Genomic DNA, 23,594 nt, shown 5'->3' on the forward strand with positions numbered 1-23,594 from the left:
AGGAATTGGGGAAAGAACGGTGGGAATTGGGATAGAAAGAAGAATTTTAGGAAAGGAAGAAGAAAAATGGGGAGAGAAAGTCGAGGATGGGGAAGAAAGGAGTATATTGGGGAAAGGAAGAAGAATTTGGGGAAATAAGGATGAGAATTGGGAAAAAGAAGACGAGGAATGGGAAAGGAAGAAGAATTTGGGGAAAGAAAGGCAAGAATTGGGAAAGAAAGATGAGAATGGAGATAAAAAAGGGAGAACTGGAGAAAAGATGGAGGAATATTGGAGAAAAAAAAAAAAAAATAAAAGGAGAATTGAGGGAAGAAGAACTGGGGAAAGAAGAGAAAAATTGGGGAAAGAAGCAGAAATTTGGGAAAATGAAAGAGGAAGTGGGAAGGAAAGAAGGATTGGGGAAAGATGAGAATTGGGGAAAGGAAGAAGAATTTGGGGAGATAAAGAGGAAAACTGGGGAAAGAAAGACAAATACTGGGGAAAGAAAGGTGAGAATGGGGGTAGGAAGAGGAGAAATGGAGGAAAGATGAAGGAATATTGGGGAAAGAAAGACAAGAATTGGGGAAAGAATGGTGGGAATTGGGGATAGAGAGATGAGAATTGGGGAAAGAGAAAAGAATTTGGAGGAAAGAAAGGTGAGAATTGGGGAAAGATGGATATTGGGGAAAGGGGGGAAGGGAAAGGGGGAGGGGAAAAAGGAGGGGAAGTGGAAGGGAGGGAAAAGGGAAAGGGGGAAAGGGGAAAAAGGGGGAAAGGGAGGGAAAATGGAAGGGGGAGGGGAAGGGAAGGGGAAAGGAGAGAGGGAAGGGAACGGGGGAGGGGAAGGGGAGAGAGGGAGAAAGGGAATGGGAAAAGGAAGGGGAGAGGAGAAAGGGAAAGTGAAAAGGGAAAGGGGAGGGGAGGGGAAAGGGGGAGGAAGGAGGAAGGGAAGGGGGAGGGGGGAAAGGGAAGGGAGAGGGAAGCGGAAAGGGGAGGGGAAAAGAGAAGGGGAAGGGGAGGGGAAATAGGTGAAGGGGGAATGGAAAGGGAGAAGGGAAGGGAGAGGGAGAGGGAAGGGGAAGTGCGGAGGGGAGGGAGGGGAAGGGAGAGGGGGAAAGGGGAAAGAAGATCAGAACGTGAAACTCGAGTCTTCCCACCGGGGATTCGAACCCGTTTCTCCCGTTGCTCAATGCGGGCCATATAGGACATGATGGCAGAGGCGAGAAGGGTGCGCGGGCGGCGCCGTGGCTTAGTTGGTTAAAGCGCCTGTCTAGTAAACAGGAGATCCTGGGTTCGAATCCCAGCGGTGCCTCAACGCGACCGGCGGTGGCTTTTGGGTTCTTCGTGTTTTCATGTTGCTTTTTGGTTTTTGTTTTCGGTTTTTTTAAAAATGATTTTTTTTTTTTTTTCTGTGTGTGTGGTTTTGGGATATTTTTTGATGGTTTGAGGCGTTTTAATGAGGAGGCAGAGGGAGGAAGGGGGGGGGGGAAGGAGAAATGGAGGGGAGAGGAAAAGGGGAAGGGAGTAAAAGGGGGGAAAAAAAGAAGAAAAAGGGGGAAAGGAAGAAGGGGGGGGGGGGAAGATGGGGTGGGAGGGGGCGGAAAGGGAAAAAAGTCGAAAGGAGGAGAAAAGAAGGAAGAAAAGAGAGAAAAAAATCAAAAGGAGGGGGAGGAAAGGGGGGGAGGCGGATGGGGGGAGGAAGGGGAAGAAAAAAGTCAAAAGGAGGAGGAAAGAAGGAGAAAAAAGTCAAAAAGGGGAGAAATGAATTAAAAATGAGGAGAAAAGGGGAAGACGGGGGAAAGAAGGAGAAAAAGAGGAAGAAAGAAGGAGAATAAAATGGGGGGAAGGGAAATGGGGGGAGGAAATCAAAAGGAAAAGGGGGGAGGAATAGAGGAGGAAAAGAGGAGGAAAAAGGGGGGAGGGAAAAGGGGGAGGAAATCGAAACAAAGGGGAGAAATGGTAGAGAAAAGTCAAAAGGAAAAGAGGAAGAGGGGGAGGAAGAGTAAAAAGGGGGATAAAAGGGGAAAACGTTTCAAAGAGAAGAAATGAAGTAAAAATGAGGAGGAAACATAGGAGTAATGGGCAAAACGAGGAGGGAAAGGGAAGGGAGGAGAAAGGGGGAGAAAAAAATGGGGGAAAATAGGAGGAAAAGGGGGAAATAGATTCGGAAAAAGGAGGAAAAGGGGCAAAGTGAGGAGGAAAAAAAAAGGAAAAATAGGAGGAAAAGGGAAAAAAATAGGAGAAGAAAAGGAAAAAACGCAAAAGGAGGAGGAAAAAAAGGGAAATGGAAAGGAGGAGGAAAACTGAAAAGGAGGAAACGAAGGGGAAATGGGGAAGAAAAGGGTCAAAATGGGGAGAAAAGAGGGACAAAAAGAGAAGAAAATAGGGAGAAAAGGGTAAAAAGGAGGAAGAAAAGGGCCCAAAAGATTTAAAAAATGGGAAGAAATGGGTCGAAAAGGGAGAAAAACCAGATCTTCCCTGACCGGGAATCGAACCCGGGCCGCGGCGGTGAGAGCGCCGAATCCTAACCACTAGACCACCAGGGAGGGACGGGAACCTTCCTCGTTATGTTTCTCAGAATGCCATTGGCGGAGCCGAGACGTCAAAATGCTACAGCCGCCCTGATTGGCTACATGCTCCCACGGGGGGGGGGGTCAGACGGCTAGGCCCGCCCCGGCGGTTGTGAAAGGCGCGTGGGGATTGGCCGGGAGCGACGGCGCGCTGCGCAAGCAGCCAATCAGCATGCGTGTTATGGATCCACTCAGCAGCTCTGTATAGGAATAGGGTTTGGGGACCCCAAAACGCCACTCGGGGTTCGCAGAGGTGTAAATTGGTGTTTTTAATCACTTTTCCAAAGGGTAATTAATCCCAGACGGGTACAAAGCAAAGGCCACGCGTGCCCTGAGGTCACAGCAGGTGACATCCGATGGGGTGACATCTGCCTCCAGGTGACATCGAGATGGTGACTGACATCCTCAATGGGGTGACATCTGCCACCAGGTGACATCTTCCATAGGGTGACATCCTCCTCCAGGTGACATCCTCCATGGGGTGACATCCACCTCCATGGGGTGACATCTGCCTCCTCAAAGTGACATCCTCCTCCATGGGGTGACATCCTCCTCCATGGAGTGACATCCTCCATGGGGTGACATCCACCACCAGGTGACATCCTCCTCCATGGGGTGACATCCTCCTCCATGGGGTGACATCCACCACCAGGTGACATCCTCCTCCCTGGGGTGACATCCACCACCAGGTGACATCCTCCTCCATGGGGTGACATCCTCCTCCATGGGGTGACATCCACCACCAGTGGACATCCTCCTCCATGGGGTGACATCCTCCATGGGGTGACATCCACCACCAGGTGACATCCTCCTCCCTGGGGTGACATCCTCCTCCATGGGGTGACATCCACCACCAGGTGACATCCACCACCAGGTGACATCCTCCTCCATGGGGTGACATCCACCACCAGGTGACATCCTCCTCCATGGAGTGACATCCTCCATGGGGTGACATCCACCACCAGGTGACATCCTCCTCCCTGGGGTGACATCCTCCTCCATGGGGTGACATCCACCACCAGGTGACATCCTCCTCCCTGGGGTGACATCCACCACCAGGTGACATCCTCCTCCATGGGGTGACATCCTCCTCCATGGGGTGACATCCACCACCAGGTGACATCCTCCTCCATGGGGTGACATCCTCCTCCATGGGGTGACATCCACCACCAGGTGACATCCTCCTCCATGGAGTGACATCCTCCATGGGGTGACATCCTCCTCCCTGGGGTGACATCCTCCTCCATGGAGTGACATCCTCCTCCATGGAGTGACATCCTCCATGGGGTGACATCCTCCTCCCTGGGGTGACATCCTCCTCCATGGAGTGACATCCTCCTCCATGGAGTGACATCCTCCTCCATGAGGTGACATTCTCCTCCATGGGGTGACATCCACCACCAGGTGACATCCTCCTCCATGGAGTGACATCATCCTCCATGGGGTGACATCCTCCTCCATGGGGTGACATCCACCACCAGGTGACATCCTCCTCCATGGGGTGACATCCTCCTCAAAGTGACATCCACCTCCACAGGGTGACATCCACCACCAGGTGACATCCTCCATGGGGTGACATCCTCCTCCATGGGGTGACATCCACCACCAGGTGACATCCTCCTCCATGGGGTGCCATCCTCCATGGGGTGACATCCTCCTCCATGGGGTGCCATCCACCACCAGAAGGGCAGAACACAACCCCACGCGCGGGTGCCACAGGGCGCCAAGCTGTGACACAGGGAGGCAGCAGGGAGGTGACACGCAGAGCAGTGGGGTGCCGGGAGCCACACAACCAAAGCACCACCGTTGTCACACAGTCGGTGCCACGGGGAAGCACAGAATTGGGGTGAAATCAGGAAACCGAAGCCCCCACGACAGCCAGCGGATGGAGGGGGTGAGAAGGGCGCCCCGAAACCCATCCAGGTTCACAGCAACGCTCCCAAAGAAAAAGGGGGACAGTTTCAGCCACGAAGTGCCACGAGGTTGTTGTCACCGTCGTCGTGGGGTGTCACTCGGGGCCCAGCCACCCTCCCGCCTCCTCCACGGCACGGGGGACGACGAGGAAGACTTCACAGAGGCCTTGGGAGAGGAAATCCCTCAGGAAAACCCTGTGGGGCGGGGAAGGGGGGGGGGAGGTGAAGGTGGCATCCGGGAGGGTCTTCGGGTTGTCCCCTCGATGTCCCCCCCCAGGTCCCTGGCTGCTACCTGAGCTCCTCCTCGCCTCCGATGGGCGCCGGGGAGCGCAGTTTGGAGTCGAGGTTGTAATAAACGCCCCCCAGCTGCCTGACTGCCAACCAGTGCTGGCGGCGGAACGGGAGGGAAACGAAACCCAGGGAGATGTGGGACGGGACGTTGAGGATGAAACCAAGGATTTGGTCCAAGGCCAGGCGCTCCAGGGGGCTGCGGTGGGGGGGAAAGGGGTTAGAAGGGGTTGGGAGGGGGATGTGGGGAGAAGGGGGGGCAAAAGTGGGGATGGGGGGCTGAAAAGTGGGGAGAAGGGGTGGGTTGGTGGGAGTTATAGGGAAAATAAGTGGGGTTGGGGGGGAATAAAGGGGGGTTTGGGGCTCAAAAGTGGGGAGAAGGGGGGTTGGAAAGGGGGATGGGAAAGGGGGTCAGGGGTCTTAAGTGGGGGTGGGGGGTTCAATATTAGGGTGGGGGGCTCCTAAATGGGGTCTTTATAGGGTGAAGGTTTATAGGTTCGATTTTGGGGTCGGGGGTTCCTAAATGGGCTTATGGGTTCATAGGGGTCTATAGGGCCCTTATGGGGTCTTTATGGGGTCGGGGGGTTTATAGGGCGCTTATGGGGTCTTTATGGGGTTGGGAGGGTTATAGGGTCCTTGTGAGATCAGAAGATCCTTATGGGGTCTTTATGGGGTCGGGGGTTTATAGGGTCCTTGTGAGGTCAGAAGATCCTTATGGGGTCTTTATGGGGTCGGGGGGTTATAGGGTCCTTGTGAGGTCAGAAGATCCTTATGGGGTCTTTATGGGGTCGGGGGGTTATAGGGTCCTTGTGAGGTCAGAAGATCCTTATGGGGTCTTTATGGGGCCATTATGCGGACTTTATGGACTTATGGCATCTTTGTGGGGTCAGGGAAAGATTTATAGGGCCACTATGGGGTTCTTAGGGGGTCCTTATGGGGTCAGGGGGTTTATAGGTTCCTTATAGGGTCTTTATAGGGTCTGGGGGGTTTATAGTGCTATTATGGGGTTCTTATGGGGTCGGGAGGAGTTACAGGGCCATTATGGGGTCCTGTGGTTTCAGAAGGTCCTTATGAGGTCTTTATGGGGCCTGGGGGGTTTATAGGGCCATTATGGGGTCCTTATGGGCTCAGAGGTCCCTATGGGGTCTTTATAGGGTCTTGGGAGGTTTATAGGGCCATTATAGGGTCCTTATGGGGTCTTTAGGTGATCTGGGGGGTTTATAGGGCCATTACGGGGTCGGGGGGGGGGGTTATAGGATCCTTGTGAGTTTAGAAGGTCCTTATGGGGTCTTCATGGCGTTTTTATAGGGTCCTGGGGGTTATAGGGCCTTTATGGGGTCCTTATGGGGTCTGGGGTGTTTATATGGCTGTTATGGGGTCCTTATGGGTACAGGGGAGTTATAGGGTTCTTATGGGGTCAGGACATTCTTATGGGGTCTTTATTGGGTCTGGGGAGCTTATAGGGCCTTTATGGGGTCCTTGTGGGTACAGGGTAGTTATAGGGTCCTTATGGGGTCAGAAGCGGGTTATGGGGGCGGAGCATTTTGGGGAAAAAAAGGTGCATTTGGGGTCAGACCGGCGCTTGTCCCACCAGACGGCCGCCATCCCCACACTGTGCAGAGCCGCCATGATGACGTTGACGTCGTAATTCCCCGACCCCAAAAGGCTGCGGTGCGGGTTGAGCCGAGCCTCGGGGGCCAACCTGGAAAACAGCGGGGTTTATGGGGTCCTTACGGGGTCCTGATGGGGTGAGGGGGGTATTATGGGATCCTATGGGGTCCTTATGTGGGAGGGGGATGGGTTTATGGGGTCCTTATGGGGTTTGTATAGGGATGGGGGAGTTATAGGGCCATTGTGGGATCCATATGGGGGCAAAGGGGTCTTATGGGGTCTTTATGGGGTTCTTATGGGGTCCTGATGGGGTGAGGGGGTTTTATGGGGTCCTATGTGGTCCTTATGTGGGAGGGGGATGGGTTTATGGGGTCCTTATGGGGTTTGTATAGGGATGGGGGAGTTATAGGGCCCTTGTGGGGTCCATATGGGGGCAAGGGGGTCTTATGGGGTCTTTATGGGGCTCTTATGGGGTCCTGATGGGGTGAGGGGGTTTTATGGGGTCCTATGTGGTCCTTATGTGGGAGGGAGATGAGTTTATGGGGTCCTTATGGGGTTTGCATATGGTCAGCGGGGGGGGGGGGGGGTTTATAGGCCCTTGTGGGGTCCATATGGTGTGAACGGGGCTTTATAGGGTCCTTATGGGGTGAAGGGGGTATTATGGGATCCTATGGGGTCCTTATGTGGGAGGGCGTGGGGTTTATGGGGTCCTTATGGTGTTTGTATAGGGATGGGGGAGTTATAGGGCCCTTGTGGGGTCCATATGGAGTGAATGGGGTGTAATGGGGTCTTTATGGGGTCCTGATGGGGTGAGGGGGGTTGTGGGATCCTATGGGGTCCTTATGTGGGAGGGGGTGGGGTTTATGGGGTCCTTATGGGGCTTGTATAGGGTCAGCAGGAGGAGGGGGCGGTTATAGGGCCTTGTAGGATCCATATGCTGTGAATGGGGCTTTATAGGGTCCTTATGGGGTCCTTATGGGAGTATTATGGGGTGCTATGGGGTCCTTATGGGGGAGGGGGATAGCTTTATGGGGTCCTTATGGGGTTTGTCTAGGGTCAGCGGGAGGGGGGGGTTTATAGGGCCTTGTGGGGTCCATATGGTGTGAACGGGGCTTTATAGGGTCCTTATGGGGTCCTTATGGGGTCGGGGGGCTCAAAAGTAGTTGTGGGGTCTCCTAAATGGGGTTAAGGGTTCAATATTGGGGTTGGGGTCTCCAATATGGGGTTATGGGTTTGATTTTGGGGTCAGGGGGATTCAATATTAGGGTGAGGGGGCTCCTAAATGGGGTTAAGGGTTCATAGGGGTCTATAGGGCCCTTATGGGGCCCTCATGGGATCGGGGGGTTTATAGGGCCCTCATGGGGTCTTTATGGGGTCAGGGGGATTATAGGGCGCATTATGGGATCCTTATGGGTCTGGAAAAGCTATAATGTCCTTATGGGGTCAGAATGTTCTTATGGGGTTTTGATGGGTTCTGGAGACTTATAGGGCCATCATGGGATCCTTATGGGATCGGGGGGGGGGGGTTATAGGATCCTTATGGGGTCAGAAGGTTCTTATGGGATCTTTATAGGTTCTGGGGGCTTATAGGGCCATTATGGGGTCCTTATGAGTTATAGGTTCTGGGGGCATTATAGGGTCCTTATGGGGTAAGAAGGTTCTTATTGGCCTTTATGGGTTCTGGGCCATTAGGGAATCCTTATGGGGTCAGGCGGGTTATAGGGTCCTTATGGGGTAAGAAGTTCTTATGGGTCTTTATGGTTCTGTGGGTTTATAGGGCCATTATGGGGTCCTTATGGGATCGGGGGGGGGTTATAGGGTCCTTATGGGGTAAGAAGGTTCTTATTGGGCCTTTATGGGTTCTGGGGGCTTATAGGGCCATCATGGGGTCCTTGTGGGATTGGGGGGGTTATAGGGTCCTTATGGGGTCAGAAGGTTCTTATTGGGCCTTTATGGGTTCTGGGGGCTTATAGGGCCATCATGGGGTCCTTGTGGGATCGGGGGGGTTATAGGGTCCTTATGGGATCAGAAGATCCTCATGGGGTCTTTATGAGTTCTGGAAATTTATAGAGCCATCATGGGGTCCTTGTAGGATTGGGGGGGTTATAGGGTCCTTCTGGGGTCAGAAGGTTCTGGAAAGGCCCCAGAATTGGGGTTAAAAGGGGGGGGAACCTCTTGCAGATGTCGTCGGCCGCCTGTCGGGTGAAGCAGGGCCGCTGCAGGACGTTGTTGAGGGCGTGCACTGCGCACAGCTCCAGGCGCTGCCGCTCGTGGTAGGGGGGGGGGGACGGGGTGGACCCCCCCCCGGAGTTGGGGGGGGGGCTGGAAGGGAGTCCTAATTAAGGAGAAGGCAGGTTAACGAGGATTTAAGGAGATATGCAAATTACTATAGCCCTTGTTCACTCTATAAAACCCCAACAAGCCCTAAGAACCCTTCACGGACCCCCTCCCCCCCCCCATTTCTCCAATCCCTCCCGTCCCCCCCCCCAAAATCCCCCCTCCCCCAGGATCCCCCCCAATCTCCCCAACCCCCCCCAAAACACCTCCCACCCCCCCAGGACCCCCCCATCTCCCCAACCCCACCCCCAAAGACCCCTCCAGACCCCCCTCAAAAATCCCCTTTGCCCCCCCACCTTCAGGACACCCCCATCTTTCCAACTTCCCTTCCCCCAAAATCACCCTGAATGACCCCCCCAGTGACCCCCACTCCAGACCCCCCCAGTTTCACCAGCCCCCCCCTCCAAAACCCCCTGGACCCCTCCCCAAATGTCTTCCCCCTCCCAAGGAATCCCCCCCATTTCTACAACTCCCCCCCCACCCCCAAAGACCCCCCAATCTCACCCTTCCTCCCTCAAATCCTCTTTGCCCTCCCACCCAAATTCCCTCTGCCCCCCCCCAACCCTACTGGACCTCCCCCCCATATTCCCTCTACTCCCCCCCCAAACCCTTCTGGACCCCCCCAAAATTCCCTCTACTCTCCTCCCCCCCACAGCACCCCTTCCCCCATTTCTCCAACCCTTCCCTTCCCCCCCCCCAAATCCCCCCTCCCACAAGATCCCCCCCAGAGCACCTCCCACCCCCCCAGAATTCCCCCCATCTCCCCAACCCCTCCCCCAAAAACCCCTCCAGACCATCCCCCCTCCCCTTGTCTCCCCATCAACCCCCACAGAACACCTCAACCTCCCCCAGACCCCCTCAATCTCCCCTACCCCCCAGGCCCCCTCACAACCCCTCAAACGATCCCTAAATCCCCCAGTTCCCCACCCCGCCCCCCATAATCCCCTTTTAACCCCCTCAGGACCCCCCCACACCCACCCCACCCTCCTTTATCTCCCCCCAACCCCCTCCAGACCCCCCAAAGCCGCTCAAACGACACTTAAACTCCCCCACCCCTACTCCCTACCCCCCAAACCTCTTTTAACCCCCCCAACCCCTAGCCCTCCCTTATCTCTCCTCCCAACCCCCCCCCCAGACCCCCTTTAATCCCCTCAGGACCCCCCCATCCCCCCAACTCACCTCTATACCTCTCCACACCCCCCCCAAACCCCTTTTAACCCCCTCAGGACCCCCCCAGACCCACCCACCCCCCTTTATCTCCCCCCAACCCCCCCAATTCCCCCCAAAACCCTCAAATGACCCCCAAACACCCCTTCCGACCTCCCAAACTCCTTTTAACCCCTCAGGACCCCCCCAACCCCGAAACCCACCAACTCACCGCCAACTCCCTCCCCATCCCCCCAAACCCCTCTTAACACTCACAACCCCCTTTCACCTCCCTCAGCCCCCCCCCCCCATATCCCCCTTATCCCCCCAGGCCCACCGCGGCCTACCAGGCCCCACACCCCCCGGAGCCGCACCCGACGCGCCCGCCATCCCCAAACCTACCCCATACCCCTCGACTCCCCCCTCAGGACCCCCATAAGCCGCCCCCAAACCCCCCCCAAGCCCGGCTCTCACCCTGAGGCTCCTCCAGGGCCTCCCGCGGCCTCATCCCCACAGAGAAGGGGAGGCGGGAACTACAGCTCCCACAGTGCACCGCGCGCCTCCATCAACTTCCGGCCTCTCACCCCGAAACCCTGCAGACACTTCCGGCCCCGCCCTCGTGCACTTCCGGCCGCGCTGCGCGACCCCCTGCATGCACTTCCTCCCGCGCTGCGCGAAAGCCTCCATGCGCTTCCGGTCACGTGGGGGGGTGGGGGGATTTAATAGGATCTTTGTGGGGTCAGAAAGTTCTTATGGGGTCCTTATGAGGTTGGGGAGGTTTATAGGGCCTTTATGGTGTCAAGGGGGTTTATAGAGTCCTTATGGGGTCTGGAGGTCCTTATGGGGTTGGGAGAGTTTATAGGGCACTTGTGGGGTCAGAGGGATTTATAGGGCAGTTATGGGGTCAGAAAGTCCTTATGGGGTCGGGGGGATTTATAGGGCACTTATGGGGTTAGAAGGTCCTTATGGGGCCTTTATGCAGTGAGGGGAGTTTATAGGGCACTTGTGGGGTGAGAGGGGCACTTAATGGGGTCAGGGGGCTTTATGGTGTTGGGGGGGGTTTATAGGTTCTTTATGGGGTCAGGGGGGTTTATAGGGCACTTACGGGGTCAGGGGGCTCTGATGGGGTCAGGGGGCTGTATGGGGTTGGGGGGATTCATAGGGCACTTATGGGGTTTGTATGGAGTGAAAAGGGCTTTATAGGGTGTTTATGGGGTCAGAAAGTCCTTATGGGGTCCTTATAGGATCAGGGGGCTTTATAGGGTCCTTATGGGGTTGGAGGGGTTTACAGAGCCCTTATGGGGTCCATATGGGGCCCTTATGGGGTGAGAAAGCTTTATGGGGTCCTGATGGAATCCGAAGGTCCTTATAAGGCCTCGATGGGGTCAGTGGGGTTTATAGGGCCCTTGTGGGGTCCTTATGGGGTGAAAGGAGTTTTATGGGGTCCTGATGGGGTCAGGGGACCTTTATGGGGTTTTTATTGGGCCTTTATGGGGTTGGGGGGGCTTATAGGGTCCTTATGTGGTTAGATGGCCCTTATGGGGTTGAGGGGGTTTATAGGGTTTTTGTGGGGCCCTTATGGGGTCTGTATGGGATTGGGGGGGCTTTATAGGGTCCCTATGGGGTCTTTTGGGGGTTTAAAGGGCTTTTTTGTGACCCATATAGGATCCTTATGGGGCAAGGGGGTGCTTATGGGTTCAGGAGGGGTTTATGGGGTTTTTATAGGGAAATTCCCCTTTCTACTTCCCTTATAGTGAATACATTTTTAATAGGGTTTCTCATTCCCTTTGACATCAGCTTCATCCCAAACCCTGAATCCCATAAAGCCGCCATTTTGGGGGCTGAGTCCATAGGACCCCAAATTGTACCCGATTACCAAGGGGGGACATTTGGGGTTTTTTATGGGGTCTTCTGTCCCCATTCATATGGGGGGGGGACATTTGGGGTCCTTTACGGGATCTTCAGTCCCCCCATTCCCAGGGTGGGGACATTTGGGGTCCTTTATGGGGTCTTCTGTCCCCAAATCCCAGGAGGAGACATTTGGGGTCCTTTATGGGTTTCCTTAGCAGAGCTGCAGGCAGCCGCCGTGCCCGTGGCACGCTGTAGGGGATTTTTGGGGTTTCAGGGTTATATGGGGTTTAGAATGTGGGAGCTTATGGGGGACATAAAGGGACATGGGGGGATTTGGGGGAGATATGGGGGATTTGGGGGGTTGGGGGACATATTGGGATCGTGGGGGGGTTGGAGATTTGGGGGACAGGAAGGGAGATGGGGATGGGGGGAATTTGGGGGATTGGGGACTTACGGGGTTTTGGGGACGTATGGGGAATTGGGGGGCATGGGGATGGATTTGGGATGTGGGGGGGATATGGGGGACTTGGGGGGATTTGGGGGACTGGGGGAAATATTGGGGTTGTGGGGGGGTTGGGGATTTGGGGGACAGGAAGGGAGATGGGGATGGGGGGGATTTGGGGACATATTGGGGATGTGGGGCGGTTGGGGACTTTGAAGGGAGATGGGGACATGAGATGGGGACATGAAGGGAGATGGGGATTCGGAGGGGATTTGGGGGATTGGGGTCATGGGGGCACATTGGGGATGTGGGGGATTTGGGGTCATGGGGACATATTGGAGATGTGGGATCATGGGGACATATTGGGGATGTGGGGATTTGGGGTCATGGGGACATACTGGGGGTGTGGGATCATGGGGACATATTGGGCATGTGGGGGATTGGGGTCATGGGGACATGTTGGGGATGTGGGGGATTTGGGGTCATGGGGACATATTGGGGATGTGGGGGATTGGGGTCATGGGGACATATTGAGGATGTGGGGGATTTGGGGTCATGGAGACATGTTGGGGATGTGGGGATTTGGGGTCATGGGGACATATTGAGGATGTGGGGGATTTGGGGTCATGGGGACATATTGGGGATGTGGGGGATTGGGGTCATGGGGACATGTTGGGGATGTGGGGATTTGGGGTCATGGGGACATATTGGGGATGTGGGGGATTGGGGTCATGGGGACATATTGGGGATGTGGGGGATTTGGGGTCATGGGGACATATTGGGGATGTTGGGATTTGGGGTCATGGGGACATATTGGGGATGTGGGGATTTGGGGTCATGGGGACATATTGGGGATGTGGGGGATTGGGGTCATGGGGACATGTTGGGGATGTGGGGATTTGGGGTCATGGGGACATATTGGGGATGTGGGGGATTTGGGGTCATGGGGACATATTGGGGATGTGGGGGATTGGGGTCATGGGGACATATTGAGGATGTGGGGGATTTGGGGTCATGGAGACATGTTGGGGATGTGGGGATTTGGGGTCATGGGGACATATTGAGGATGTGGGGGATTTGGGGTCATGGGGACATATTGGGGATGTGGGGGATTGGGGTCATGGGGACATGTTGGGGATGTGGGGATTTGGGGTCATGGGGACATATTGGGGGTGTGGGATCATGGGGACATATTGGGGATGTGGGGGATTGGGGTCATGGGGACATATTGAGGATGTGGGGGATTTGGGGTCATGGGGACATATTGGGGGTGTGGGATCATGGGGACATATTAGGGATGTGGGGGATTGGGGTCATGGGGACATATTGGGGATGTGGGGATTTGGGGTCATGGGGACATATTGGGGATATGGGGGATTTGGGGGGAATGGCTGAGGAGGGATTTAGGGAGGGATGTGTGTGGGTGTGTTGGGGGATTTGGGGACATGGGGGTTTTGGGGACGTGGGGAGGGACAGGTGAATGTGGGGACAGGAGGGGGCAGGGTGACAGGAGTGATCGTGGTGACAGAAGATGATAAGGTGACAGGAGAGGTGACATGGTGGGAGGTGACAGGAGGTGACACAGGGACAGGAGGGAACACGGACAGGAGGGGACACTGACCAGGTGGGACATGGTGACAAGAGGGGACAGGGTGACAGGAGGTGACACAATGACAGAAGGGGACAAGGTGATAGGAGGGGACACAGAGGAGGTGACAGAAAGGGACACAGAGGCAGGAGGTGACAGGATGTGACATGGGGACAGGAGGTGACATGGGGACAGGAAGGGACAGGAGGTGCCAGTGACAGGAGATGACACGATGACAGGAGGTAATGGGAGGTGACACAATGACAGAAGGTGACAGGAGGTGACAAAACCCCACCCAGGACGCTGCTCCAGAAGGCAGCCTTGGTGGCATCACCGGTGACAGCGCCGGTGGCCGCGGGGTTCCTCCTGCTGCTGGTGACACGCAGAGCTCTGCCATTGTCCCCTGTGCCGGTCACCTCCACCTCCACCACGTGCCAGTCGGGGACACTGCGGGGACCAGGAGGTGACAACGGTGACACTTGGATCCTCACCGTTCCCAATAGGGACATTTGGGGATGTTGTGGTGGCGTAGAGAGGGGTGTGAGGTGACACGAGGTGACATCGGGGTCGCAATGCCTCACGATGCCCCTCTGCTCTCCGTGTCCCAGTTGGTGACATCAGGAGGTGACACCACCAGGAGGTGGCATCTCTAAGAGGTGACATCGATGGTGGCTGTCACCCATTGGTGTCACAAAGTGACATCAGGGACACAACACACCATGATGCTCCCTCCCTTCCATGTCCCAGTTGGTGACATGGGGAGGTGACACTCCAGGAGGTGACATTTCCAAGGGGTGACACCACCAGGATGTGACACCACCAGGAGGTGGCATCTCCAAGAGGTGATACCGATGGTGGCTGTCACCCATCTGGCGACACGAGGTGACATCAGGGACATAACGCACCATAATGCTCCCCTCCCTTCCATGTCCCACTTGGTGACATGGGGAGGTGACACCTCCAGGAGGTGACGCCTCCAAGAGATGACGCCAAGAGATGACACGCCCAGGAGGTGACACCACCAAGACTTGATGACACCAGCAGGAGGTGACACCACCAAGAGATGCCACCAAGAGGTGACAACCACAGGAGGTGACACCAACAGGAGGTGACACCACCAAGAGGTAATGCCACCAAGAGGTGATGCCACTAAGGGTTGACACCACCAAAAGATGACAAACCCCAGGAGGTGACACCACCAAGAGGTGACACCTCCAAGAGATGACATCCCCAAGAGGTGACACCACCAAGACTTGATGCCACCACCAGGAGGTGACACCACCAAGAGTTGCCACCGGTGCCAAGTGTCCCCTACCTGGGGTCGGCCACCAAGCAGGCTTGGACACCATCGAAGCCCAGGCTGGGAGCTGCCACCGCCGCGGCCGCCATCGTGTTGACGTTGTTGGGTGCCAGGGGACACAGGGGACGCAGGGGACCCTCGTAGAGGACAACGCGGCCACCGGATGTCACCGCGGCCACCAGGCGCTCCTGAAGCCAGCCCTGAAGGCGGAAGCTCTGAGGAGCCTTTGTCATTGTCACCTTCAGAGCCTGCGGGGGACGTCACGTTGTCACTGAGCGCTGTGTGGTCACCGCGGTGAGATGATGTCCCCAAACCCTACGGTGGTCACCAAGGTGGGATTTTGTCCCTAAACTTTGTGGTGGTCACCAAGGTGGGACGTGTCCCCAAACCCTGTGGTGGTCACCAAGGTGACATGATGTCCCCAAAGTCCTATGGTGGTCACCAAGGTGGGACGATGTCCATCCAACCCTGTGGTGGTCACCAAGGTGACATGATGTCCCCAGAGTCCTATGGTGGTCACCAAGGTGGGACAATGTCCCCAAAGCCCTCTGGTGGCTTCCAGTTTTAAGAGCTGTCCCCAAAATGGGGACACTGACCTCAAACCTGAAGGCGTGGGCCCTGGTGTCCCCAGATTCCATGATGTCCCCAACCCCATGGTGTCCCCTTGGTGTCCCCAAGCACTATGATGTCCCCAATCTCATGGCGTCCCCAACCCCTGATGTCCCCAAGCTCTATGGTGACCTCAACCCCACAGTGTCCCCTAGATGTCCCCGACCTCACGGTGTCCCCACCCCCATGGTGTCCCCTTGATGTCCCCAACCCCACGGTGTCCCCAACCCCATGGTGTCCCCACGGTGTCCCCAACCCCACAGTGTCCCCCTTGGTGACCTCAACCCCCCGTTGTCCCCAACCTCTACAGTACCTCCAATTCCACTGCATCCCCACGGTGTCCCCAACCCCGCAATGTCTCCAACCCCCGGTGTCCCCTTCACATCCCCACGTCATCGTTGTCCCCAGACGCTCACAGCCAGGGTGCCGTTCTCATCCATGCGCCGGATGTCCTCACAGCCCCACAGGGCCCCACGGGGGACATACAGGGTGTGCCCCCCCCTCAGCGCCGCCCCTCGCAGCCTCTGCTCTGTCTGGGGGTCGGCCAGCGCCGTGGGGGACCCCAGCTGGGGACATCAGGGCACCAATGTCCCCAACATCTGGGCCTGACGGCCCCAGTGGCCCCAATATCTCAAACACAGGGTCCCGAGTTTCCCCAGTATTCCCAATGTCCCAACCATGGTGTCCCCAACATCTTGATCCCAATGTCCCCAGTGTCCCAACCATGATGTCCCCAACATCCCGTCCCCAGTGTCCCCAGTGTCCCAACCATGATGTCTCCAACATCCTGACCCCAATGTCCCCAGTGTCCCCAATGTCCCAACCATGGAGTCCCCAACATCCCGTCCCCAATGTCCCCAGTGTCCCAACCATGATGTCTCCAACATCCTGACCCCAATGTCCCCAGTGTCCCAATGTCCCAACCATGATGTCCCCAACATCCCGTCCCCAATGTCCCCAGTGTCCCAACCATGATGTCTCCAACATCCTGACCCCAATGTCCCCAGTGTCCCCAATGTCCCAACCATGGAGTCCCCAACATCCCAACCCCAATGTCCCCAGCATCTCCAATGTCCCAACCATGATGTCCCCAACATCCTGACCCCAATGTCCCCAGTATCCCCAATGTCCCAACCATGATGGCCCCAACATCCTGACCCCAATGTCCCCAATGTCCCAACCATGATGACCACAACATCTCAACCCCAAAGTCCCCTGCGACCCCAATTTCTGAACCATGGAGTCCCCAACATCTCAACCCCAATGTCCGCAATGTCCCAACCATGGAGTCCCCAACATCCTGACCCCAATGTCCCCAGTGTCCCAACCATGGTGTCCCCAACATTCCGACCCCAATGTCCCCAGTGTCCCAACCATGGTGTCCCCAACATCCCAACCCCAATAGTCCCCAATGTCCCCAACATCCGCAATGTACCACCGATAGTGTCCCCAACATCCCAACCATGATGTCCCCAAAGTCCCCAATGTCCCAACCATGATGTCCCCAACATCCTAACCCCAAAGTCCCCAGTGTCCCAACCATGGTGTCCCCAACATCCTGACCCCAGAAGTCCCCAGTATCCCCAATGTCCCAACCATGATGGCCCCAACATCCTGACCCCAATGTCCCAACAATGATGTCCCCAACATCCTGACCCCAATGTCCCCAGTATCCCCAAAGTCCCCAATGTCCCAACCATGATGTCCCCAACATCCTAACCCCAAAGTCCCCAGTGTCCCAACCATGGTGTCCCCAACATCCTGACCCCAGAAGTCCCCAGTATCCCCAATGTCCCAACCATGATGGCCCCAACATCCTGACCCCAATGTCCCAACAATGATGTCCCCAACATCCTGACCCCAATGTCCCCAGTATCCCCAATGTCCCAACCACGGTGTCCCCAACATTCTGACCCCAATGTCCCCAGTGTCCCAACCATGGTGTCCCTAACATCCCAACCCCAAAAGTCCCCAATGTCCCCAACATCCGCAATGTACCACCGATAATGTCCCCAACATCCAACCATGATGTCCCCAAAGTCCCCAATGTCCCAACCATGATGTCCCCAACATCCTAATCCAAAAGTCCCCTGTGTCCCAACCATGGTGTCCCCAACATCTCAACCCCAAAAGTCCCCAATGTCCCCAACATCCGCAATGTCCCACCGATAGTGTCCCCAACATCCCAACCCCAAAGTCCCCAAAGTTCCCAGTGTCCCAACCATGGTGTCCCCAACATCCCAACCCCAATAGTCCCCAATGTCCCCAACATCCGCAATGTCCCACCGATAGTGTCCCCAACATCCCAACCCCAACGTCCCCAAAGTTCCCAGTGTCCCAACCATGGTGTCCCCAACATCTTGATCCCAGTGTACCCAGTGTCCCAACCATGATGTCCCCAACATCCCGTCCCCAATGTCCCCAGTGTCCCAACCATGATGTCTCCAACATCCTGACCCCAATGTCCCCCGTGTCCCCAATGTCCCAACCATGGAGTCCCCAACATCCCAACCCCAATGTCCCCAGCATCTCCAATGTCCCAACCATGATGTCCCCAACATCCTGACCCCAATGTCCCCAGTATCCCCAATGTCCCAACCATGATGGCCCCAACATCCTGACCCCAATGTCCCCAATGTCCCAACCATGATGACCACAACATCTCAACCCCAAAGTCCCCTGCGACCCCAATTTCTGAACCATGGAGTCCCCAACATCTCAACCCCAATGTCCCCAATGTCCCCAATGTCCCAACCACGGTGTCCCCAACATTCCGACCCCAATGTCCTCAGTGTCCCAACCATGGTGTCCCCAACATCTCAACCCCAAAAGTCCCCAATGTCCCCAACATCCGCAATGTACCACCGATAGTGTCCCCAACATCCCAACCCCAATGTCCCCAAAGTTCCCAGTGTCCCAACCACGGTGTCCCCAACATCTTGATCCCAATGTCCCCAGTGTCCCAACCATGATGTCTCCAACATCCCAACCCAAATGTCCCCAGTGTCCCCAATGTCCCAACCATGGAGTCCCCAACATCTCAACCCCAATGTCCCCAGCATCTCCAATGTCCCAACCATGATGTCCCCAACATCCTGACCCCAATGTCCCCAGTATCCCCAATGTCCCAACCATGATGGCCCCAACATCCTGACCCCAATGTTCCCAATGTCCCAACCATGATGACCACAACATCTCAACCCCAAAGTCCCCTGCGACCCCAATTTCTGAACCATGGAGTCCCCAACATCTCAACCCCAATGTCCCCAATGTCCGCAATGTCCCAACCACGGTGTCCCCAACATTCCGACCCCAATGTCCTCAGTGTCCCAACCATGGTGTCCCCAACATCTCAACCCCAAAAGTCCCCAATGTCCCCAACATCCGCAATGTACCACCGATAGTGTCCCCAACATCCCAACCATGATGTCCCCAAAGTCCCCAATGTCCCAACCATGATGTCCCCAACATCCTAACCCCAAAGTCCCCTGTGTCCCAACCATGGTGTCCCCAACATCTCAACCCCAAAAGTCCCCAATGTCCCCAACATCCGCAATGTCCCACCGATAGTGTCCGCAACATCCCAACCATGATGTCCCCAAAGTCCCCAATGTCCCAATCATGGTGTCCCCAACATCCCAACCCCAAAAGTCCCCAATGTCCCCAACATCCGCAATGTACCACCGATAGTGTCCCCAACATCCCAACCATGATGTCCCCAAAGTCCCCAATGTCCCAACCATGGTGTCCCCAACATCTCAACCCCAAAAGTCCCCAATGTCCCCAACATCCGCAATGTCCCACCGATAGTGTCCCCAACATTCCAACCCCAATGTCCCAAAAGTCCCCAATGTCCCAACCATGGTGTCCCCAACATCTCAACACCAATGTCCCCAATGTCCCCAATGTCCCAACCATGGTGAACCCAACACCCCAATGTCCCCAGCATCCAACCATGGTGGCCCCAACATCCCAACCCCAACATCCCCAATGTCCCAACCATGGAGTCCCCAACATCCTGACCCCAATGTCCCCAATGTCCCCAACGTCCCCAGCATCCCCACCATGAAGTCTGCGTGTGCCAGGATGTCCTCGCCGTGCTGCTGTGCCACACACGGATGTGCCACCTCCAACACCAGGTCCACCCCCCTGGGGACATCGGGTGATGTTGGGCTCCGTGGGGGGACATTGGAGCCCGGTGGTGGCATTGGGTGACACTGGGATCCCAAAGTGACATTGACATTGGGGTGACACTGTGGTCCCAGAACAACACTGGGGTGGCACTGGGGTGACATTGGGTTGACATTGGGGTCTCAGGGTGACGTTGGGGTGACATTGGGGTCACAGGATGACATTGAGGTGACAATGGGTGACATTGGGTGACATTGGGGAGGCATTGAGGTCTCAGGGTGACATTGGGGTGACATTGGGGTGCCATTGGGGTGCCATTGGGTGCCATTGGGGTGACATTGGGTGACATTGGGTGACATTGGGTGCCACGGGGGTCACATGGGAGTGTCATTGGGGTGCCATGTGGTGCCATTGGGTGCCATTGGGTGGCATTGGGTGACATTGGGTGGCACTGGGGAGGCATTGAGGTCTCAGGGTGGCATTGGGGTGACATTGGGGTGACACTGGGGTGCCATGGAGTCACATTGGGTGCCACTGGGGTGACATTGGGTGCCATGGGCTGACATTGGGTGCCATTGGGGTCTCAGGGTGCCATGGGGTGAGATTGCAGTGACATTGGGTGCCACTGGGGTGCCATTGGGGTCACAGTGGGATCGCACTGGGTGCCATTGGGGTGTCATTGGGGTGCCATTAGGTGACACTGGGTGATATTGGGGTCTCAGGGTGCCATGGGATGAGATTGGGGTGCCATTGGGTGCCATTGGGGTGCCATTGGGTGACACTGGGGTGCCATTGGGGTCACATTGGGGTGACATTGAGGTGGCAATGGTGTCTCAGGGTGCCATTGGGGTGTCATTGGGGGTTCAGGGTGGCATTAAGGTCACATTGGGTGCCATTGGAGTGACACTGGGCTCTCAGGGTGACATGGGGGTGACATTGGGTGGCATTGGGGTCACACTGGGTGCCATTGGGGGCTCAGGATGACATTGGGGTGGCATTGGGTGCCATTGGAGTCACATTGGGGTGGCACTGGGGGCTCAGGGTGCCATTGGGGTGCCTTTGGGTGTCATTGGGTGCCATGGGGTGACATTGGGGTGCCATTGGGGCAACATTGGGGTCACATTGGGTGCCACTGGGGTCTCAGGGTGCCATTGAGGGGCCATGGGGTGCCATTGGGTGCCATTGGGTCACATGGGTGTCACATTGGGGTGGCATTGGGGTGGCATTGGGGTGGCAATGGTGTCTCAGGGTGACATTGGGGTGACACTGGGGTCTCAGGGTGCCATTGGGTGCCATTGGGGTGACACTGGGTTGTCAGGGTGACATGGAGGTGACATTGGGTTGACATTGGGGTGGCACTGGGGTCTCAGGGTGTCATTGGGGTGACATTGGAGGCTCAGGGTGTCATTCGGGTCACATTGGGTGCCATTGGGGTCACAGTAGGGTGCCATTGGTGCCATGGGGTGCCACTTGGGTCATATTGGGGTGACATTGGGGTCACATTGGGGTCTCAGGGTGCTATGGGGTGCTATGGGGTGCCACTGGGGTCCCCACTCACGTGTGCTGCAGCTCCTTCAGGTCCCGCAGTTGCAAGTGGGGGGGGATCCCCTCCAAGTGCCCCCCACTGCGCGTCCACACGAAGGCCAACCTCACCCCCAGGGGGGGGCCAAGGGACAGCAGCTGAGCTGCCAGGAACTGCCCTGGGGGAGTAGAAATCCCATGGACCCCATTGACCCCATAAACCCCCCATAAACCCCATTAACCCCCCATTAACCCCAGGAACAGCTTTGGGGGCACAGAAACCCCATTGACCCCATTCACACCCCCATAAACCCCCCCATAAGCCCCCCATTAACCCCATTAACTGCCCTGGGGCGGCAGAAACCCCATTGACCCCATTGACCCCATTCACACTCCTATAAACCCCATTAACCCCCCATTAACCCCATTAACTGCCCTGGGGGGGCAGAAATCCCATTAACCCCATTGACCCCCTATAAACCCCATTAACCCCCATTACCCTAATACCCCCCAATCTGCCTCATTCCCCCCTAATTGTCCCCACTACCCCCCAATTACCGCCTAATTACCCCCATTCCCCTTCTAATTACCCCCACCCCCCTTAATTGCCCCCCCTTGGCCCCCAATTGCCCCATCCAATTACCCCATAATTACCCCTTAACCCCCCTCTCCCAATTACCCCATACCTCCCAATTACCCCCATTAACCCCTCATCCCTTAATTACCCTCCTCATTAATTAACCCCCCTCATTAATTACGCCCCTCATTGTTTACCCCCCTCATTAATTACCCAGCCGGCCGTAGCCCAGGATCCCAACACGGCGACATTTTGGGGTCCCCTCATTTTCTGCCATTGCTCTGTAGGGTCAGGGAATTAATTGCCCCCCCTAGAGCCCCTAATTGCCCCCTACCCTCCCTAATAACCCCCCATACCCCACTAATTACCCCCATACCCCACTAATTACCCCCATACCCGCTAATTACCCCGCTAAACCCCATTATTGCCCCAGTACCCCACAACTGCCCCCCGTGTCCCATATCTGCCCCTACACCCCATAATTGCCCCCCTAGAGCCTCTAATTGCCCCCTAGCCTCCCTAATTACCCCCCATACCCCACTAATTACCCCCATACCCACTAATTAACCCTACACCCACTAATTTCCCCGCTAAACCCTATTACTGCTCCAAAATCCCACAACTGTCCCCCTATACTCTATATCTGCCCCTACACCCCATAATTGCCCCCCTAGAGCCCCTAATTACCCCCTCTACCCCACTAATTACCCCCATACCCACTAATTACCCCTACACCGCTAATTACCCCGCTAAGCTCCATTATTGCCCCAAAATCCCACAACTGTCCCCCGTACCCCATATCTGTCCCTCCACCCCATAATTGCTCCCTATCCTTCCTATTTACCCCTATCCTCCCTAATTACCCCCTATACCCTACTAATTACCCCCTATACCCCACTAATTACCCCCGTACCCACTAATTACCCCTATACCTGCTAATTACCCCGCTCAACCCCATTACTGCCCCAAAATCCCATAACTGCCCCCCGTACCCCATATCTGCCCCTCCACCCCATAATTGCCCCCTAGAGCCCCTAATTGCCCCCTATCTTCCCTAATTGCCCCCCATAACCTGTAGTTGCCCCATAACTGCCCCAGTACTGCCCCATAGCTGCTCCCATTCCCACAACTGCCCCATAACTGCCCCATTACTGCCCCTAGCCCCCATAACTGACCCCACAACCGCCCCCATAACTGCCCCCATTCCCACAACTGCCTCACAACTGCCCCCATAACTGCCCCCCATTCCCATAACTGCCCCATAAATGCCCTCATAACTGCCCCGATAACTGCCCCCCGGCCCCATAGCCTTCATAAGTGCCCCCATAACTGCCCCCCATTCCCACAATTGCCCCATAACTGACCCCATAGCTGCCCCCCCGTCCCATAACTTCCCCCCATTCCCATAACTGCTCCCATAACTGCCCCCACCCCATAACTGCCTCCATTCCCACAACTGCCCCCATAACTGCCCTCCATTCCCATAACTGCCCCATAACTGTCCCCCCGTCCCATAACTGCCCCATAAGTGCCCCATAACTGCCCCCCATTCCCACAACTGCCCCATAACTGCCCCATAGCTGCCCCCCCGACCCCATAGCCCCCATAACTGCCCCCAAACGACCCCCTCCGGTCCCATAACTGCCCCCCCCGCCCCATAACTGCCCCATAACTGCCCCCCCCTCCACCTGCCCCACTTTCTCCACTCTGAGCGCTCACTTCAACCTTTGC

At 56.1% G+C, this 23,594-nt stretch overlaps 2 protein-coding genes and 2 non-coding genes across 12 annotated transcripts; 1 reads left to right on the forward strand and 3 right to left on the reverse strand.

The window, feature by feature from the left end:
* The first annotated feature begins 1,217 nt into the window (after nucleotides 1-1,217).
* On the forward strand, nucleotides 1,218-1,291 carry TRNAT-AGU (transfer RNA threonine (anticodon AGU)). The gene has a single exon. It is a non-coding gene; the product is annotated as a tRNA-Thr (tRNA).
* A 1,162-nt stretch (nucleotides 1,292-2,453) lies between these two features.
* On the reverse strand, nucleotides 2,454-2,525 carry TRNAE-CUC (transfer RNA glutamic acid (anticodon CUC)). The gene has a single exon. It is a non-coding gene; the product is annotated as a tRNA-Glu (tRNA).
* Nucleotides 2,526-2,793: 268 nt separating this feature from the next.
* JOSD2 (Josephin domain containing 2) lies at nucleotides 2,794-10,873 on the reverse strand. 3 transcript variants are annotated; one of them, XM_085215340.1, is made up of 5 exons: nucleotides 10,319-10,873; nucleotides 8,534-8,696; nucleotides 6,327-6,452; nucleotides 4,755-4,949; nucleotides 2,794-4,628 (listed from the first exon to the last, which is right to left on the reverse strand). In XM_085215340.1, the coding sequence occupies exons 1-5, from the start codon at nucleotides 10,350-10,352 to the stop codon at nucleotides 4,619-4,621; spliced, it is 528 nt and encodes a 175-aa protein (XP_085071466.1). In that variant the 5' UTR covers nucleotides 10,353-10,873; the 3' UTR covers nucleotides 2,794-4,618. The 3 variants fall into 3 exon arrangements, with proteins under 3 accessions (XP_085071466.1, XP_085071465.1, XP_085071464.1); XM_085215339.1 differs by having other exon boundaries at nucleotides 2,794-4,657; nucleotides 6,342-6,452; nucleotides 10,319-10,872; XM_085215338.1 differs by having other exon boundaries at nucleotides 2,794-4,657; nucleotides 10,319-10,473.
* Nucleotides 10,874-11,587: 714 nt separating this feature from the next.
* Nucleotides 11,588-23,594, reverse strand: ASPDH (aspartate dehydrogenase domain containing). 7 transcript variants are annotated; one of them, XM_085215334.1, is made up of 8 exons: nucleotides 23,552-23,594; nucleotides 22,077-22,144; nucleotides 21,324-21,465; nucleotides 19,699-19,783; nucleotides 16,051-16,200; nucleotides 15,041-15,273; nucleotides 14,021-14,172; nucleotides 11,588-11,944 (listed from the first exon to the last, which is right to left on the reverse strand). In XM_085215334.1, exons 2-8 carry the CDS (start codon nucleotides 22,138-22,140, stop codon nucleotides 11,907-11,909), a joined length of 864 nt encoding a protein of 287 aa, XP_085071460.1. In that variant the 5' UTR covers nucleotides 22,141-22,144; nucleotides 23,552-23,594; the 3' UTR covers nucleotides 11,588-11,906. The 7 variants fall into 7 exon arrangements, with proteins under 7 accessions (XP_085071460.1, XP_085071456.1, XP_085071461.1 ...); XM_085215330.1 differs by having other exon boundaries at nucleotides 14,016-14,172; XM_085215335.1 differs by having other exon boundaries at nucleotides 15,041-15,340.

Source organism: Meleagris gallopavo, unplaced genomic scaffold (assembly GCF_905368555.1).
Source record: "Meleagris gallopavo unplaced genomic scaffold, MGAL_WU_HG_1.1 scaffold_18, whole genome shotgun sequence".
Lineage (NCBI taxonomy): Eukaryota > Metazoa > Chordata > Aves > Galliformes > Phasianidae > Meleagris > Meleagris gallopavo.

Bases quoted from the DNA above. Each gene is read 5' to 3' on its own strand.
- ASPDH (XM_085215330.1), bottom strand. From the start codon at position 22,140: ATGGCAGAAAATGAGGGGACCCCAAAATGTCGCCGTGTTGGGATCCTG. The intron at 21,466-22,076 runs GTAATTAATGAG...CTACTCCCCCAG, and splicing joins CCTGGGCTACGGCCGGCTGG to GGCAGTTCCTGGCAGCTCAG. The intron at 14,173-15,040 runs GTAGGGGACACT...TGGTCCCCGCAG, and splicing joins TGCTTGGTGGCCGACCCCAG to TGTCCCCGACTGGCACGTGG.
- JOSD2 (XM_085215338.1), bottom strand. From the start codon at position 10,352: ATGAGGCCGCGGGAGGCCCTGGAGGAGCCTCAGG. The intron at 8,697-10,318 runs GTGAGAGCCGGG...CTCCTTAATTAG, and splicing joins GGCCCTGGAGGAGCCTCAGG to GACTCCCTTCCAGCCCCCCC. The intron at 6,453-8,533 runs GTTCCCCCCCCT...GCTGTTTTCCAG, and splicing joins GCCGACGACATCTGCAAGAG to GTTGGCCCCCGAGGCTCGGC.